The sequence below is a fragment of the Ranitomeya imitator genome, chromosome 8 (assembly GCF_032444005.1).
Source record: "Ranitomeya imitator isolate aRanImi1 chromosome 8, aRanImi1.pri, whole genome shotgun sequence".
NCBI classification, from domain to species: Eukaryota; Metazoa; Chordata; class Amphibia; order Anura; family Dendrobatidae; genus Ranitomeya; species Ranitomeya imitator.
Window position 1 is genome coordinate 132202251 of NC_091289.1, and position 19595 is coordinate 132221845.

A 19595-nucleotide genomic window follows, 5' to 3' on the forward strand; every position below is an offset into this window, starting at 1 on the left:
TCATGTGCATTATTGAAAAATTAAATTAAATTAACCCTGCTGTTGTCTTTGGTCAAAAACGACCGACCTTGAACTTCAAGATGGTTACACCTTAAGATACTTTAACATATGTATTTATTTCTTCTGATTACTGTCCTTCTACATGCAGACTGACCATCACCTTTACAAAAAGCTTTTGAGAATAATTTAGAGAGATTTGAAGTATTTATAAAGAAGCTGGGTTCAGCAATAACTTCGCGGAAATCCAGCTGAGTATCTCAGTGAGAATGATCATCCTTCAATTAGAATTTCAGCTCTTCCTTTATTCCCAAGCCTGCCATAAATATGACAAAAGTCATTGACAGCTCTGTGTAGCGTGGATAGGAACCAGAAAATGTAACTTCCATGCCAAACCAACAGGAATGGAAGCTATATTTTATTGTACACAAACTAAAACCACACAATTTCTCATTGCTTATCTTTTTATGCATAAACCAATTAAAGGCACTAAACTGGGAAATTAAACATAACATACTTTTCTGGAAATATGTACAGTGCTGTAAAAAATAATTTCCCTCTTTACTATTAAAAATAAGCAAAGGAAGTCTGAGTAAACACATAATAAAATGATATTATTACATGTATTTAAAGTGTGAATAAACTTTTCTACGTGTAAGAATTTTGCTTTCCTACTGCTGATTGACCACTAGTTGCCGCTATTGTTCACGTTGAGAAACTGTGTTACAAAGTTACGCCTTATCCTTACCACTGGAGGATGCTATTTTGCATTGAATTTGCACTTTTCTAAAATGCAACACCTATAAAGTATCCTTACGTGGTTAGCCGGACATTAGATACACACCTATAGAAAAAGGCACCACACACCAATAATATAAAAATATATACTTTATTAATGACAAAAAGACCACAACATGGTCATAAAAAAGCCAAAACAGGCAGAGATGAGATGCAACAAACACAGAAAAGATGGACAAAAACCTGGAAGTAACTGCCAAAATACATAAGCACTTAGTGTGACAATATGGCTCACATTAAAATACAGGCATGATAAATATAGCGACAAGGTAACATAGTAACATAGTTAGTAAGGCCGAAAAAAGACATTTGTCCATCCAGTTCAGCCTATATTCCATCATAATAAATCCCCAGATCTACGTCCTTCTACAGAACCTAATTGTATGATACAATATTGTTCTGCTCCAGGAAGACATCCAGGCCTCTCTTGAACCCCTCTACTGAGTTCGCCATCACCACCTCCTCAGGCAAGCAATTCCAGTTTCTCACTGCCCTAACAGTAAAGAATCCTCTTCTATGTTGGTGGAAAAACCTTCTCTCCTCCAGACGCAAAGAATGCCCCCTTGTGCCCGTCACCTTCCTTGGTATAAACAGATCCTCAGCGAGATATTTGTATTGACCCCTTATATACTTATACATGGTTATTAGATCGCCCCTCAGCCGTCTTTTTTCTAGACTAAATAATCCTAATTTCGCTAATCTATCTGGGTATTGTAGTTCTCCCATCCCCTTTATTAATTTTGTTGCCCTCCTTTGTACTCTCTCTAGTTCCATTATATCCTTCCTGAGCACCGGTGCCCAAAACTGGACACAGTACTCCATGTGCGGTCTAACTAGGGATTTGTACAGAGGCAGTATAATGCTCTCATCATGTGTATCCAGACCTCTTTTAATGCACCCCATGATCCTGTTTGCCTTGGCAGCTGCTGCCTGGCACTGGCTGCTCCAGGTAAGTTTATCATTAACTAGGATCCCCAAGTCCTTCTCCCTGTCAGATTTACCCAGTGGTTTCCCATTCAGTGTGTAATGGTGATATTGATTCCTTCTTCCCATGTGTATAACCTTACATTTATCATTGTTAAACCTCATCTGCCACCTTTCAGCCCAAGTTTCCAACTTATCCAGATCCATCTGTAGCAGAATACTATCTTCTCTTGTATTAACTGCTTTACATAGTTTTGTATCATCTGCAAATATCGATATTTTACTGTGTAAACCTTCTACCAGATCATTAATGAATATGTTGAAGAGAACAGGTCCCAATACTGACCCCTGCGGTACCCCACTGGTCACAGCGACCCAGTTAGAGACTATACCATTTATAACCACGCTCTGCTTTCTATCACTAAGCCAGTTACTAACCCATTTACACACATTTTCCCCCAGACCAAGCATTCTCATTTTGTGTACCAACCTCTTGTGCGGCACGGTATCAAACGCTTTGGAAAAATCGAGATATACCACGTCCAATGACTCACCGTGGTCCAGCCTATAGCTTACCTCTTCATAAAAACTGATTAGATTGGTTTGACAGGAGCGATTTCTCATAAACCCATGCTGATATGGAGTTAAACAGTTATTCTCATTGAGATAATCCAGAATAACATCCCTCAGAAACCCTTCAAATATTTTACCAACAATAGAGGTTAGACTTACTGGCCTATAATTTCCAGGTTCACTTTTAGAGCCCTTTTTGAATATTGGCACCACATTTGCTATGCGCCAATCCTGCGGAACAGACCCTGTCGCTATAGAGTCCCTAAAAATAAGAAATAATGGTTTATCTATTACATTACTTAGTTCTCTTAGTACTCGTGGGTGTATGCCATCCGGACCCGGAGATTTATCTATTTTAATCTTATTTAGCCGGTTTCGCACCTCTTCTTGGGTTAGATTGGTGACCCTTAATATAGGGTTTTCATTGTTTCTTGGGATTTCACCTAGCATTTCATTTTCCACTGTGAATACCGTGGAGAAGAAGGTGTTTAATATGTTAGCTTTTTCTCAAAAATAGTGCTATAGTCACTGCTCAATAAAAATATAAGAGTATAAAGATATAAATGACTCCATGCTTCGAAGCATTTCATTGCGAAACGCGCGTCGGGTGTGGTGGACTCCTGGTTCCCCTCCAATATTTGGGTAAACACATGTTTTTCTACGTATTGTAGCGGTTACTTTTAGGTGATGGCTTTTTCTGGACATCATGCATGCTGACGCACATGGCACATTTAGCCTTTTCTACTAATATTATATGCTGGTCCTGCCTGCAGTTTTTTGTAATCCTTTATATGGAGTCATTTATATCTTTATACTCTTATATCTACGGGAAAAGGTAGTTGAACTGTATAAAACAGGAGATGGATACCAAAATATATTCAAGGAATTGATAATGCCAGTAAGGAGCTTTCAAACTGTGATTAACAAATGGAAAATCAGGGGCTCTGTAAAAACAAAACCATGGTCAGATAGACCAACAAAAGCGTATTCTACAACTGCCAGGAAAATTGTTCAGGATGCAAAGAAAAACCCACAAATAATATCAGCTATTTGCCCAGTAAAGGCGCACACTAAATGTTAAGCCCTCTTGAAAATCTATATTATTGTATTATGTATATCAAGGAATATTAGTGAACTGAAAGCAATTGTCATGAAAAATGGGCTAAGATTCCTCTGGAACACTGGTGGAAACTGGTGTCTGGCTATGGTTTGCAGCAGTTCATAGCAGCCAAAGGTGCCCTACTAAATGATAAAGATTCTTGACATCAAGGGTTAACTAATTCTTAGGTTGCAAAGGTCATTAAAAAGGGAATTTCAGTAAGATAAAGTACTTGTATTATTAGTTGGATTGAAATATTAAAATGATTTTGCTTGATTGGTTCATTGCAAACAGCAGACAATTTCTACATTTTGTCAATAAACCTTATTTGCAATGAGAGTTGAATCATTTTGCACCATTTAAAATGAATGTGCTATTAGGGCTTGAGCTATTGTTTCAATCAATTTAAAAAAATAATGTTCCATATGACTATCTACATTGAAAAGTGTCATAATATACTTAGAATTCTCGTTCTGCCTGGATCAATTTTTTCAGGCAGGGTTGTAATTAAATGCAACAGCTATATAAATAAATAACACAGGATTACATAATTCACAGTAGTTGATGCTCAAAATTCCCATCATTTCTCTTGCAGCATAATGACTAATGCACATGTAGCAGAGAGTACTGAACTTTTTTTTTTACATTGAAGTCATTAAAGGGAATCTGTCACCCCCCCGAGATGTATATGACCTATTAATATGGGCATACAGGTAATAGAAATGTTAAGCTAGTCTGTATGCCTCATAGTAACCCTTTAACCCCTGTAGGTATTTTCGCTTTTGTATTTTCGTTTTTTGCTCCCTTCTTCCCAGAGCCATAACTATTGAACGACACCATTGGTTTTAACATATTGTGTACTGGAATATGGGAAAAAAATTCCAAATGTGGTGAAATTGCAAAAAAAGTGCAATCCCACAAGTTGTTGATTTTTTTTTTACCATGTTCACTAAATGCTAAAATTGACCTGCCATTATGATTCCCCAAGTCATTACGATTTCATAGTCACTAAATATGGCTAGGTTCTTTTTTATCTAAGTGGTGAAAAACAATTCCAAAGCTTGTTAAAAAAAATAATTGTTCCATTTTCCGATACCCATAGTGTCTCCATTTTTCGTGATCTTGGGTGAGGGCTTATTTTTTGAGCGCTGAGCTAATGTTTTTAATGATACCATTTTGTTGCAGATACTAATTTTGATCGCCCGTTATTGCATTTTAATGTAATGTTTTGACTTTATTTCTCGTTATGACGCTTAGCGATCGGGTTAATTCATTTTTTATATTAATTGACCGGGGCGAAAGGGGGGGTGATTTGAACTTTTATTTGTTTTATATTTTAAATTTTTTTTTTTTTTTTTTGCTTTTGGCATGCTTCAATAGTCTCCATTGGAGACTAAGCAGCTGGCATAATCTGATCAGCTTTGCTACATACAGGCGATGATAAGATCACCTGTATGTAACAGAATTGCTCATTTACTATGAGCGCCGCCCAGTGGTCGGCGCTCATAGCAATCTGGCAATGACAATCATAGAAGTCTGCTGGTGACCTCTGGTTGTCATGCCAACCCATCAACGACCCATGGTCATGTGACACGGGTGCCGATGGGTGGGATTTCCGGCGCACTTGCCGGAAGAGCGTGTTAAATGCCGCTGTCAGAGTTTGACAGCGGCATTTAACTAGTTAACAGCGATGGGTGGATCGCGATTCCATCTGCGGCTATTAGAGGCACATGTCCACTGTTCAAAACAGCTAACATGTGCCAGAAAAGATGAGGGCTAAGCATTGGAGCCCACATCAAAGGGAGGGAGTCCGACATCGGGGTACTATTAAGCCCGATGTTGGAAAGGGGTCAATGTGTCTGGATGCTGAGAAATGTTATACTCTTTCATCCACCCTTCTGTGGGCGCTGCATTTAGGGATCTTCTGTGCAGGCGAGTCACTGTGATCTACAGTCATGTACAAAAATTTTGAGAATGAGACAAATATTAATTTTTCCAAAGTCTACTGCTTCTTTTTTTCTAATGGCAATTTGCATATACTCCTGAATGTCAGAGTGATCAGCTTAACAGCAATTACTGTACTTGCAAAGTCAATATTTGCCCAGAAAATGAACTTTAACCCCAAAACACATTTCAACATCATTGCAGTCCTGCCTTAAAAGGAGCAGCTAATATCGTTTTAGTGATTGATCCATTAACACTAGTGTTGAGTATTCCGATACCGCAAGTATCGGGTATCGGCCGATACTTGCGGTATCGGAATTCCGATACTGAGTTCCGATACTTTTGTGGTATCGGGAATCGGTATCGGATCCATATTAATGTGTAAAATAAAGAATTAAAATAAAAAATATTGACATACTCACCTCTCTGGAGGCCCCTGGACATCACCGCTGGTAACCGGCAGCCTTCTTTGTTTAAAATGAGCGCGTTTAGGGACTTCCATGACGTCACGGCTTCTGATTGGTCGCGTGTCACTCATGTGACCGCCACGCGACCAATCAGAAGCCGCGACGTCATTCTCAGGTCCTAAACTCCTCATTCTAGGAATTTAGGACCTGAGAATGACGTCGCGGCTTCTGATTGGTCGCGTGGCGGTCACATGAGCGGCACGCGACCAATCAGAAGCCGCGACGTCATTCTCAGGTCCTAAACGCGCTCATTTTAAGCAAAGAAGGCTGCCGGTTACCAGCGGTGATGTCCCGGGGCCTCCGGAGAGGTAATTATATCAATATTTTTTATTTTAATTCTTTATTTTACACAATAATATGGATCCCAGGGCCTGAAGGAGAGTTTGCTCTCCTTCAGACCCTGGGAACCATCAGGATACCTTCCGATACTTGGTGTCCCATTGACTTGTATTGGTATCGGGTATCGGTATCGGCGATATCCGATACTTTTCGGGTATCGGCCGATACTATCCGATACCGATACTTTCAAGTATCGGACGGTATCTCTCAACACTAATTAACACAGGTGTGGGTGTTGATGAGCACAGGGTTGGCGATCAATCAGTCATGATTAAGTAAGAATGACATCACTGGACACTTTAAAAGGAGGCTGGTGCTTGGTATCATTGTTTCTCTTCAGTTAACCATGGTTATCTCTAAAGAAACACGTGCAGCCATCATTGCACTGCACAAAAATGGCCTAACAGGGAAGAGTATCGCAGCTACAAAGATTGCACCTCAGTCAACAATCTATCGCATCATCAAGAACTTCAAGGAGAGAGCTTCCATTGTTGTCAAAATGGCTCCAGGGCGCCCAAGAAAGACCAGCAAGCGGCAGGACCGTATCATAAAATTGTTTCAGCTGCGGGATCGGACTACCAGCAGTGCCGAGCTTGCTCAGGAATGGCAGCAGGCTGGTGTGAGTGCTTCTGCACGCACTGTGAGGCGGAGACTCTTTGAGCAAGGCCTGGTTTCAAGGAGGGCAGCAAAGAAGCCACTTCTCTCCAGAAAAAACATCAGGGACCAACTGATATTCTGCAAAAGGTACAGGGAGTGGACTGCTGACGACTAGGGCAAAGTCATTTTCTCTGATGAATCCCCTTTTCGATTGTTTGGGACATCTGGAAAACAGCTTATTCGGAGAAGAAGAGGTGAGCGATACCACCAGTCTTGTCTCATGCCAACTGTAAAGCATCCTGAAACCATTCATGTGTGGGGTTGCTTCTCAGCCAAGGGAATCGGCTCACTCACAGTCTTGCCTAAAAACACAGCCATGAATAAAGAATGGTACCAGAATGTCCTCCAAGAGCAACTTCTCCCAACCGTCCAAGAGCAGTTTGGCGCCCAACAATGCCTTTTCCAGCATGATGGAGCACCTTGACATAAAGCAAAGGTGATAACTAAATGGCTCATGGAACAAAACATAGAGATTTTGGGTCCATGGCCTGGAAACTCCCCAGATCTTAATCCCATTGAGAACTTGTGGTCAATCATCAAGAGACGGGAGGACAAACAAAAACCAACAAATTCTGGCAAAATGCAAGCATTGATTATGCAAGAATGGACTGCTATCAGTCAGGATTTTGTCCAGAAGTTGATTGAGAGCATGCCAGGGAGAATTGCAGAGGTCTTGAAGAAGAAGGGTCAACACTGCAAATATTGACTTGCTGCATTAACTCATTCTAACTGTCAATATAACCTATTAGTACTCATAATATGATAGCAATTATATTTCTGTATGTGATATAAACATCAAACACTAATTAAATCCAGAGGGCAGCAGATCATGTGAAAATATAATTTTGGTGTCATTCTCAAAACTTTTGGCCATGACTGTATGATGTGCGCGGCGATAATATGCTCTCCCCACTTCTTCCCTGCACATGGCGATAGCTATGCAGGGAGGAATGTATTCCTGAGGGACTGCAAGGTGCAGGTGCAGGATTTCGGTGCTTTAGCCGACACTGATTGGAGGAGGTAAGTATTACAATGAAGAGAAGAGGCAGGGATTTCTTCCAGGCACCGCACTGCCCTGAGCCTTTAAGAAATCATTAACATAATGAAAGAATATAACATTTTTCAGCATCAAGACCATTAACATGAGGCATACAGGTAGGACTAACTTAACATTTCTATTACCTGTATGCCCATATTAATAAGTCATATACATCCAGGGGGATGGGTGACAGATTCCCTTTAAATCATGTTTAGTCCATGGTTTTCTATCAACACAACAGAAAAGTTAAATTGATACCAAACATCATATTGCAGTCATCTTTTATGCAAATAGACTAATGTTGTTTACTATCATGTGGCAAAGACAGTGAGAAATGTTGTACCGCAGAGATGAACAAGCACTGATTAGCTCCATAAGTGCAAGCACAACAACAGAACAAGAGCTTTGGATAAGTACAAGGAAGCTCGAAGAAAGCGTGCTGCAGCAGATCACACAATTCCAGAGACAAAGTACGAACTAGCAGATTACTCAGAATGCGACAGCACTACCTCCCGCAAGAGTAAGTAAGCTCTTCAGGTGCCATCACCTCTACTGGCACAATCTGCACTTCGAGGACATAGAAGCCGAGTATGGATATTGAATAAAAACTAAAAAGACAGATAGACAGAGGAAAAAGTCACTCAGCATATCCAATTCAGCCAGTATTAGCTTACTTAACGCTTCCTTATTATCTGAAAATTGATGCATTTCTTCATTTCTATTGGCTCAAAGGCAGAAAGGAGATCGTTCAAACTTTTAACTGGGTTGGAAGAATTTTCCTCAAAAAATTAATTTGTGTCAAATAAATTCACACAACTGTCAATAGAAGGAAGATAATCTGAGATATCAAGAAGCACAGCAAGTTTTCAATATATGTTCATTCCATTTACCCAGCAAAATCTGTAAATGGACACCAACTCTGCGGACCAATCTGCCAGGGCTGTTCCTGACTGTACCCCATTGGGAACCGCTGATCTGCAATGGTCCAGGTTCTGAAAGCCAATGTACAAGGTATGATATCTTGCTAGATGTAGGGCATTATCGGAATCTCGAACGGCAACACAAAACTGTATTATTCACTTAGCGATGGTTCAGCAGTGTGAGAGAATCACATCCAATCTCAGAGTATTTTCAGTTAACATAGAACTGCAAATTTCAGAAAATTTGACTAAGGCTCAATCCTCCATGAATTTATATGCTCATCTTTTGTCATGGGATCTCATGGTGACCTCGAGGGAATTACATACCATGTCATTTCAATATGCTTACCTGAGTGACCAGAACGTCCTCTATTATGAAACTGCACGGACTGTATCCCGATATGTTCTCAACAGGTCGTGCGATTGTGGGATCCTATCACAGTTACAGATGATGATTAAGCGGCTCCTATAACACAGATGTAATAAAGGAGTTGAGAGTTTAGTTTCTATCACTACATTCTTTTGGTCTCTTTACCTATGTAGGAAAATAGAGAAGGAAATATAATCATGTAGTCATCCAAGCAAGCAAAAATGGCATTGTCTCCACCTGCCCATGTGCTGATGTGTTAGAGTCACACTAAAGCTGTGTGATCGTCTTAATTGTCTGTTGCCAAATTGTATATCATGGGGGCGAACCTGTGGATAAATAATTAGAATATACTGTACATTGCAAAGAGGCGTAGAGTGTGATAATCAGGTGGATTGATCTCATTATGGAAAAAATGCTGAGCTGTTTTGTTATAATAATGGTTACAAAGTAGCGATGAGGAGTATTTCCAGAAGTCTTCTCTTGAACTCTTAGCGCTCTGTATCTACAATTACATAAATCGAAAATACATAGGATGATTGAACTTGACACAATACACGTAAGGACAGTAGAGGCCTAAGCATCAAGAACATCATGATATTGGCCAATTTTAGAAACAATGGACCAAATATCTTGATGTCTTTGCTTAACCATCACACATGACCTACCTTTACACTAAAAAAAGGGATACTCGTGTATCTCTGTGTCACAAAACAGAAATATTTTAAATGTTATGAGTTCTATTTTTTGAAAAAGCAAAAAGAAGTAAATGCTAAATTTGGTAAACAGCACAATGTAGCATGGTCTTTATTCGTCAAACTTCAACCCTTTCTTACATTTTCTTGATCCATGGAAGCGGTTTGTCAGATCAACTTTCCAGCAGATACATCAGGGATGGCAGGCACATCCTAACCCAGCAAAGGGAATTCAAGGCTTCCTTTTTTTTCTCAAAATGAATGCAATACGTCTCCCTTGGTCTACTGACAATATTGTCAGTCAGAATTTGTCTGCATATAATTCCACCTTTGGGAGATGTGTTCACTGTGCAGTTTTACAACTTAATTAACTGCAGCGATGGAAGGAATTTATAAATACAGCTTATAAGGAGCCACTAAAACAACAGCAAACATGAGCATGCTTCATGGCGTGCTGAATCTAGGAGAACATGCCTTACATGAATGAAGCCAGATGGAAGGTTTTGTTGGGTTGTGCTAGTAGATAGTAGAAAATATGAAGTGAATATGAAAAATTTATTTTATGTTAAAAAGCAAGAGGGTTAAAACGAATGTGAGTATACAATTATACCAATATACTGTTAGTATCTATATTTATGACACATCAGTGTCTAGTAAGTTAAAAAAATATAAATATTGAGGCAGTTGGATCAAGTCCTTAAGGTACCGTCACACTTAGCGACGCTGCAGCGATACCGACAACGATCCGGATCGCTGCAGCGTCGCTGTTTGGTCGCTGGAGAGCTGTCACACAGACAGCTCTCCAGCGACCAACGATGCCGGTAACCAGGGTAAACATCGGGTAACTAAGCGCAGGGCCGCGCTTAGTAACCCGATGTTTACCCTGGTTACCATCCTAAAAGTAAAAAAAACCAAACACTTCATACTTACCTACCGCTGTCTGTCCTCCAGCGCTGTGCTCTGCTCTCCTCCTGTACTGTCTGTGTGAGCACAGCGGCCGGAAAGCAGAGCGGTGACGTCACCGCTCTGCTTTCCGGCTGACCGACGCTCACAGCCAGTACAGGAGGAGAGCAGAGCACAGCGCTGGAGGACAGACAGCGGTAGGTAAGTATGAAGTGTTTGTTTTTTTTTACTTTTAGGATGGTATCCAGGGTAAACATCGGGTTACTAAGCGCGGCCCTGCGCTTAGTTACCTGATGTTTACCCTGGTTACCAGTGAAGACATCGCTGAATCGGTGTCACACACGCCGATTCAGCGATGTCTGCGGGGAGTCCAGCGACCAAATAAAGTTCTGGACTTTCTTCCCCGACCAGCGACAGCACAGCAGGGGCCTGATCGCTGCTGCCTGTCACACTGGACGATATCGCTAGCAAGGACGCTGCAACGTCATGGATCGCTAGCGATATCGTCTAGTGTGACGGTACCTTTAGAGGCGTGCACCCTCTTTTCAAATTGCCTGCGCTGCCGCCTTTCCTTTGACTCTCTTTGTGTGTCTAAGTTCAAATAGAATTTATAAGGGTACGTTCACATTTGCGGTTTGCGCCGCAGCGTCGCCGCCGCAACAAAACGCATGCGTCGTGCGGCCCTATCTTTAACATTGGCGCTGCATGGGGCCGCATGTGCATGCGTTGTGTTGCATTGTGTTGCGTTTTACGCCGCATGCGGCGTTAGGGCGCACCTGTCTGGGCGCGGCAAACGCAACATGTTGCATTTTTCTGGCGGCGCCGACCTTTTAAAAAACGCATGCGTCGTGTTTGCGTCGTGTTTGCGTCGTCGATGCGCCTTTTTTCCCATTGACTTGTATTGACAACGCAGACGACGCAAGTACTTGCGTCGTGGTGCGTTGTACGACGCATGCGTTTTCCAATAAAAAATGCAAAACATTGTCTAGACTTTGTCTAGACACAAAAAAAACAACCTATATATATAAAGAAACGAGGGGTTTGCCATTGTCTTTCACAAGTCATCACACCAGACAAGACTAGACTGGAGAATCTGCTTTCCAAACTTGTAAGTATATATTTCTCTTTGCACATTTTGTATTCTGTGTTTTATTTCTTGATTTGTCTATATTTTTGTAATGTTTGGTCTGTGCTATTACGGTTATGGGTTGTTATTGAAAAATTGTTTGTCTGGTTCTGATGTTCTTCTGGGTTAATAGGATTGCATTTATTTTCTTTTATTTTTTTTTTTTACGTTAGTTTGGGTTTGGTTATGTGTTTTGTTCTTGTGTCATGTGGTTGTTCAATGTATTGATTTTTGCTCATTTTGTCTTGTAAAATTTCTGGTGCATGTTTTTCTGGTTTCTATTGTTGGTGGTAACTGTGTGGCATTTTCTTGGCTCATGTCTTGCTGTGTTTTGGATTATGCTGTTGGCTTTATTTTTTCTTTCCTTGAGTGTATTTTCTTGCTGGTGGGGGGGCAACATTTATGATGTCTTTGTATTGTATAGTTCCGTGCTGCTGCTATGCCATTATAGTTTCAATTGTACTTTCCCTTTATTTTAAAAAATATCGCTGATGTTTTTACGTCGTTTTCCGTATGGCATATATCTTCCTTCATTGACTGATTGCATTGCGAAGTGTGTAGTATAATTTTTATTTGTTTATATTATTTTTGGTGGTGGCCTTTTTTTAAAAATTCCATGTGTTTTATTTTCTATTTGGCTATGGTTTATGTTTGGGTTGCTGTATATTTTTACAGCGGTTGTCCCGTAATGTTTATTGCTTGTTATCTAGAATGGTTTTTATTGCCTTTTGTCTTTCTGTGGTTAGATGTCACAAGATGTTGTTTTTCAGGATCATGTCTTGTTGCAATTGTAAAGTATTGCGTTCATTATTTTGCTCTTTCATTGTATTTTTGTGCCTGTAATGTTTTTTCAGAAAGTTTTGATATGTCCATTTTTGGACATAGGTGTCTATTTTTGCTTTTTGGTTTGGGTCTATTCTTGTATAGTTTCTTCTATTGATTGTCTTCTCTTGCAATGTATGGCGTTGTGGTGTCGCTTTCTTATTTTTGCTTTGTCCGATCAGTCAAAAGTCAATTGTGGTTGTTGTAAAAAATTTTGGGCATATTTTATTGTATGTGCCATATTTAGGTTTAGTTTTGATTTTTTTTTTTTCATTTTTTCATGCCAGAACAAACGTGCTACAATGGCCACTGTGTCAGAATCGAGCCAATCGGCGCAGGGGAGTGTGGTGAGTAATTATGTCAATTTCATTACTATTCGCAGTCATTTGTAGTTTTTAAAATAATTTCTTTATACAATTTTTACAGGCTTCTTCAAGTGAGGGTGAAGGAAGTCAGCGGGAGCAGAGAGGTCAGTGCCAAGGTGTGGCGTCAGCACGGCGAGTGAGTATTTTTATTAAACAATTTCTTTTTTTTTTTTGATTAGCATCCTGCTTTCACTAGGGATGTTTAGTAAGCTTACATTCAAACTTTTCAGGGCAGCAAGTATTGGGGGAAGGAAAGGTGAAACAACCAAAACATTCAAAAATACAGGTGTAGAAACCATCAATATACATATATCAAATGACAAAGGATAGGGCCAAGGTACATATCATGACAGGTGCTGGTGTTTGTTAATATTTGCATATTTGTAACCTTTTCTGTTTGTAATTTTTCTAGGTTTCACAACGGGACCATGGAGTCATTGATGTGGAGCTCCTCATATCAAGCATCCAGGAGCGTGGCCCGTTGTGGGACAGCCGTGACTCCCGGCACATGGACCAGGTGGTGTTGAGGCGTTTGTGGGTAGAGGTGGCAAAGTCGCTGTGGGAGGGCTTTGACATAGCTCCTGCAAAGGACAAAGCCAACTTTGGTGAGTATTGCTGATACGCCGTGCAGATACGTTGCTATGACCCACCATCTTTCCAGGATAAACACAACCGTGTGTGATGCAATAAACGCCTAAAGTTTTGCATCGCACACGGTTGTTTTATCCATTTCAAATGCTACATATGTAACCTTTTTTTTCCTTTGCATTCACAGTTAAAAGGTTGAGGATCAGATGGCGATCCATCAAGGACCGTTTCAATAAGGGGCTACGGGCAGAGGAGGAGCGCTCGAAGAGTGGTGCTGCTGCGGCCAAGTCTGTGCCCTATAAATATTCCAAATGTTTACAGTTCTTAAGACCAGTCCTTGGCCGCCGTCAGTAAGTATTTTGTCCACAAAACATATTGCACAGCCCCATTACAGTGCCCAGCCACATAGCCTACTGCACAAACACATAGTACATTGCCCAGCCACGTACATTGTGCATCCACATAGTATATTGGCAGGTAACAATATCGCAGCCACATACCACACGTTCTAGCCACGTATCCACATAGTATATTTCACAGGCACATACTGTATTGCCCATCCATGTAGTCAGCGTAACATATTGGCCATCCACGTAAATGTATCCCTATTAAAATGCTATATAGGCCATTAGTTAATTTTTTGGGTTAAGCGTGAGTCCTTGTAGTCCATGACAGGTTAAGTTCTGAGTCAGGGTAGTTCTGATTGCAGGAATAATGATGAAGTCTCGATCACATGATCCTAACATCATGGTCGTTCCTGCAATCAGATCAGTGAAATCACTGGTTTTTTTTTTTATTTAATTTTTTATCTTGACATTAAATTTTCAACTATTTTTGTGGCATAGGCAGCTTCCAGAAAGAGTTTTCGATTACAAAATTTTTATACCCACAGTGGTATACGGTCAAAATGCTTTGACAGCGGGAATGTTCATGATTGTTATCGTCGGCCCTAACGGTCAGCTGGCGATAACAATCAGAAATTAATTATTGGCCACACAGACTGTGAGACCGAGGATTTGTATTATTGTGTAATGTAATGCTATTTTTATTCCAGGAGTTGGCGTATGGGAGAGGTTATTCATTGAAGACTAATTTTTTTCATTATCTTTTCACAGGACACACAGCAGCACCCTCGAGAGAGCTCGCCCCGCAGAAGCGGTCCTTCATGAATCGCCATCTGATCCATCACAGCCCTCCCACAGCGACAGCAGGCTTGCACCACCATCTGGTGAACCGGCAGCCGGTACATCAGGTGTTCCCCTGGCCGAGGCCTCTGGCGCACCTTCGTTTGGGTATTCCCGACAGCGCCAGCGGGCCTCGGACAGGCCAACCATGCCCGAATTTTTGCATTTGAGCACGGTTTTCCAGAACTGTTTCAAGGCGTTGAGCGATAACATGGACACTCGTCTGTCCAATATCGACCGGCGCCTTGAAACAATTGAAACCGAGCTCTCAAATCCGGCAAAACATTTTTTTAGTACCATTGCTAAGGGCATGGTGGAACACCTTACGCCGGAACTACAGATTTCAGTGATGCAGTCCTGCAACACTTCCTACGTGAGGGCTCTCCAGCAGGCTGGGGTCATGCAGTCAGCGACAATGGCAGTAGTGCCGTCGCTGGCAAGCATGACTCCCACTCCTGCTGGAGAGCCACTCCAGCCACCCCACCGTGGTCCACGTGCCGAGCGACGCCACCACAGGCACCATAGCATAGTGCCGCCGACTCCTGCTCCTGCCATGCCTTCATCCTCCCGTAGGCGTCATCATGCTGGGGAACCTGCCACAGGACCCAAAAAAAAAAAAAAAAAGAGGAAACACAGACGGGCACACAAAGAGGCTCTGGTTGCTGTTCCAGTGACAACACCAACTGTCCGTAGGGGCTCGAGTCGCAGTAGGAGCAGCCAGGGCCAAACAAGGCTTGTGTTGCCTCCTCCCTCCCCTACAGAGGTGGCGGTTTCCTCCCCAGTATACCCTGGGGAGGGTTTGGATCTCCCATCAAGTCTACTTGACTATGTATCCTCCTCTTCGCCATCATCGTCATCTTCTCCATCATCCTCCCATTTCTCTCACCATTCCAGAGAAGACACCTACCATTCCCCCCTGGTGGCACAGGTGGAAACCCCCTAAGTTTAAGAACCCTTTTTGTTTTCTGTTTTCCCCCAATAAAAAATGTTATTTTTAAAAAACACTATTTGTTATTATTTATGCTATTATTTTCCAGAATTTATCTCGGCAAATCACGCCATGTGCTGTCTACACATATTTTGTGCTTCAAACACCTCATATATGCAATGTCAGACACTATTTTTTCAATTTTTAGTTTGCCTTTTTTTGGGTGTCTCTCATTGCTGTATGAGGTGTTCACACTTAATGCAGCAGCGAAACACACAATGATGCAGATCACTGCAGCGTCCGCTGGTTGGTCCCTGGAGAGCTGTCACAGACATCTCTCCAGCGAACAACGATGCAGAGGCCCACGTACATCATGTTGATAAGCGCAGGGCCACGCTTCAGATATTTACCCTGGTTTCAATTGGAAAACATCGCTGTTATCGTTGCTTATCAGGTAAAACACAAAGATACAGGTCGATCAGACAAACAAGTATATGTAATATTATGGTATAAAAATTGTATTTGAATCGGTATAGAATTTAAAAACTTTTTTATTTAATATTTTAAAAACAACAGGTTCAAGTTTTTATAGGAACATTAAATTTGTGAACTATACTTAGATGCAAAATTTGACATATACCAAACCAACCTAAACGGAACTTTGATTGCACATTTAACGGAAAATTATTTTTTTTTAATATATTTCTAACTGTCACAGTAGAGGTATTATTGGTGTAGTTACAATCAGAAGACAGTCCAAAAGTAACATTACTACACCATTTGATCTTGCCATGACACACGGCCAACATCTGACACAAAATAGGCCGCAAAACGATCACGCATCTGCGCAATTTCCACACTTGTCCTCAGAGGATGATCATGGTAATCGGGCAAGGGGTTGGCTATGGGTTCATCCAGTTCAACATTTATTCTCTCTTTGGCCATAATGAAATTGTGGAGAACCACACAAGCCTTCACCACCTCATCCACTGTTTCAATTTTAAGATTAATGGCCGATCCCAATATCCGCCATTTGGAAACGAGGATGCCAAAGGCGCACTCCACAGTCCTTCTGGCCCTGGACAGTCTGTAATTGAAAACCCTTTTTGTATGGTCCAAGCCCCGACTGGAGTAGGGTTTCAATAGGTTGGCAGACATTTGGAATGCCTCATCCCCTACCACAACAAATGGCATCGCAGGGCCTTCGGTGTGGGGAAGAGGTCGTGGCTGTGGGAAATTAAAATTGTTTCCATATAACTTTTGGCCCATATCCGACTCTTTAAATGTGCGCGAGTCATTTGCACGCCCAAATGCACCAATGTCCACTGCGAGAAAACGGCAGTCCGCACCGGCAATTGCCATGAGAACAGTTGAAAAGTATTTTTTATAATTGTAGAAAAGGGATCCACTTTTCGCAGGCTTGGTAATCCGAATGTGCTTTCCATCGACAGCGCCAATACAGTTTGGAAAATTACACACTTGGTTGAATTTCTGTGCGTTGGCCTCCCAGATTGCACTTGTAGGGACAGGTAAATATTCCTCCCGGAGATTATCCCACAAAGCGCGGCATGTCTCAGCAATAATTCCTGAAAGAGTGGACACTCCAATCCGGAATTGAAAATGAAGTGACCTCAACGTTTCTCCGGTAGCCAGGAAACTGCAAAGAAGATAAAGAAATTTAGAATAAAGCACATTATAATTTATAAAAGTACATTGACCATTACAATTGAAAAAAATTAATAAAATAAAATAAAAAGTAAATACATATCACAGTCATTCAAACAGCAACGTACCGTAGAGTCACCAGCAGCCGTTCCTCTGCGGAAATAGCTCTCCGGAGCTGCGTGTCCTGCCTGCTAATGGATCCTTCCACCCGACGCAGAAGATAGCGGAAGCTCTCCTGTGACATCCGGGTATATTCGAAATATTTTTCCCGGTTGTCATTCAGTTCGCCAAACAAGCAATGGTATGCTCCACGACTCTCCCGGACTTCAACTATAGGGTGGATCCAAAAGCGGCGACGACTCCATCTCCGTTTTTCCCTTTCCCTTTCATTAAAACAGGCAACAGCATAGGCATGAGCCAAGGCAAATTCCATATCCATATCCATGTAGATACTGTTCATGGTTCGCTCCATCATGAATACCAGCAAAATGTGAGGAATTCATCTCTGCCAGGGTATATACACATTTGTTAACACCAACCCTCTTCTAGCCATTGGTGGTTCTTTATCTATTGTGTAGACACTTTTTATTGTGGGTGGGGGATGATGAATGACTCACTGCACTAAAAACGCATGCGTCTAAAAACGCTGCGTTTTTTGGTAAAAACGCAACTGCGTTTCAAAAACCTGCAGCGTTTTGCGACGCATGCGTTGAACGCATGCGGCGCAAAACGCTGCGTTGTACATGCGTTTTGGTGCGTTTTTGTTTGCGTTGTGCGTTGCGGCGACGACGCTGCGGCGCACAACGCAAATGTGAACTTAGACTTAAAGAGAATCTGTCAGCAGGTTTTTGCTTTGTAATCTGAAATCAGCACAATGCATGGCAGGTAAGCCTGATTCCAAGGATTTGTGATTTAATATAAAGTGCTTTGTATTTTGAATATCAGTATTTTATCAACATGAGATTATCGCTACAGGACTACATCTCACGTGCACAACAGTCAAGCTAATCAGTGTAACCCTGCACCCGCCACTGATAAGCAGCTTGCTCACAATGCACAATGTACACAATGTAATGCGAGTCATCAGTTTTTCATCCATGCATCCGTTTTTACCATCAGTGTTTTTCCGGCATGGATAAAGAAAGAATTAAGAAGGGGGAGAAGCCAGCGCTGCCTATGGTCAGAACGCAATACATAAAGTGCAAATCCACATATTGATTTCTATCTGTATTTCAAAATGAGACATTTAGCAAACAATTGATCAATTCTTTGAGCTACCCCGCCACTTCACGGCAATCTCATAATGGGGCAGTCCTACACTACGTTTTTTATATTCGCTGTGCCATAAAGGCCTCCTAAATAAATTAAAAGCAAGACCACATTAAATGCAAACTGTACCTAGAGCATTTCTGAATCACTCCCATAGCGTCAGAGGGGCAGGTAAGGATAAAGGTTGACCAGGTCCAAACAGACATTTCAGGTCCAACTTCCACACTGCCCAGTCAGCTCCACAGATGAAGAGTGAGACAGGCTGAGACACAGGTGCACAATTAAACAGAGCCTAAGGCAGGGCAGGGCTGCTGTATGTGTGTGCCTTGTTTAATTGTGCACCTGTGTCTCAGCCTGTCTCACTCTTCATCTGTGGCGCTGACCTGGTCAACCTTTATCCTTACCTGCCCCTCTGGTGCTATGGGAGTGATTCAGAAATGCTCTAGGTACAGTTTGCATTTAATGTGGTCTTGCTTTTAATTTATTTAGGAGGCCTTTATGGCACAGCGAATATAAAAAACGTAGTGTAGGACTGCCCCATAATGAGATTGCCGTGAAGTGGCGGGGTAGCTCAAAGAATTGATCAATTGTTTGCTAAATGTCTCATTTTGAAATACAGCTAGAAATCAATATGTGCATTTGCACTTTATGTATTGCGTTCTGACCATAGGCAGCGCTGGCTCCTCCCCCTTCTTGCTTCGATAAAGAAAGAATTACAAAGCTTCTCCTATACACATATCCTTCTACTAAACACGTATATCACACAGATGCCATCCGGTTGCTGCACATGTTTTTCACAGCCCTATAGACTTGTAATGTCCCTTCTCCTTGCTGAAAAAAATAGACATATCGCCATGTGTTTTGCAAGAACACAAGGTCCATGTAAAAATATGGACTTGTGCATAGCAGCATAGATTACATTGGAA

General features: G+C 41.5%; 2 protein-coding genes across 2 annotated transcripts; one reads left to right on the forward strand and one right to left on the reverse strand.

Moving 5' to 3' along the window:
- Nucleotides 1–12622: 12622 nt before the first annotated feature.
- LOC138647967 (uncharacterized) lies at nt 12623–15802 on the forward strand. Its single transcript, XM_069737377.1, has 5 exons — nt 12623–13017; nt 13097–13171; nt 13448–13640; nt 13811–13973; nt 14739–15802. Exons 1-5 carry the CDS (start codon nt 12691–12693, stop codon nt 15748–15750), a joined length of 1770 nt encoding a protein of 589 aa, XP_069593478.1. The 5' UTR covers nt 12623–12690; the 3' UTR covers nt 15751–15802.
- Nucleotides 15803–16038: 236 nt separating this feature from the next.
- On the reverse strand, nt 16039–18066 carry LOC138647968 (uncharacterized). The gene is made up of 2 exons (XM_069737378.1): nt 17529–18066; nt 16039–17392 (listed from the first exon to the last, which is right to left on the reverse strand). Exons 1-2 carry the CDS (start codon nt 17873–17875, stop codon nt 16507–16509), a joined length of 1233 nt encoding a protein of 410 aa, XP_069593479.1. The 5' UTR covers nt 17876–18066; the 3' UTR covers nt 16039–16506.
- Between the last annotated feature and the right edge of the window lie 1529 nt (nt 18067–19595).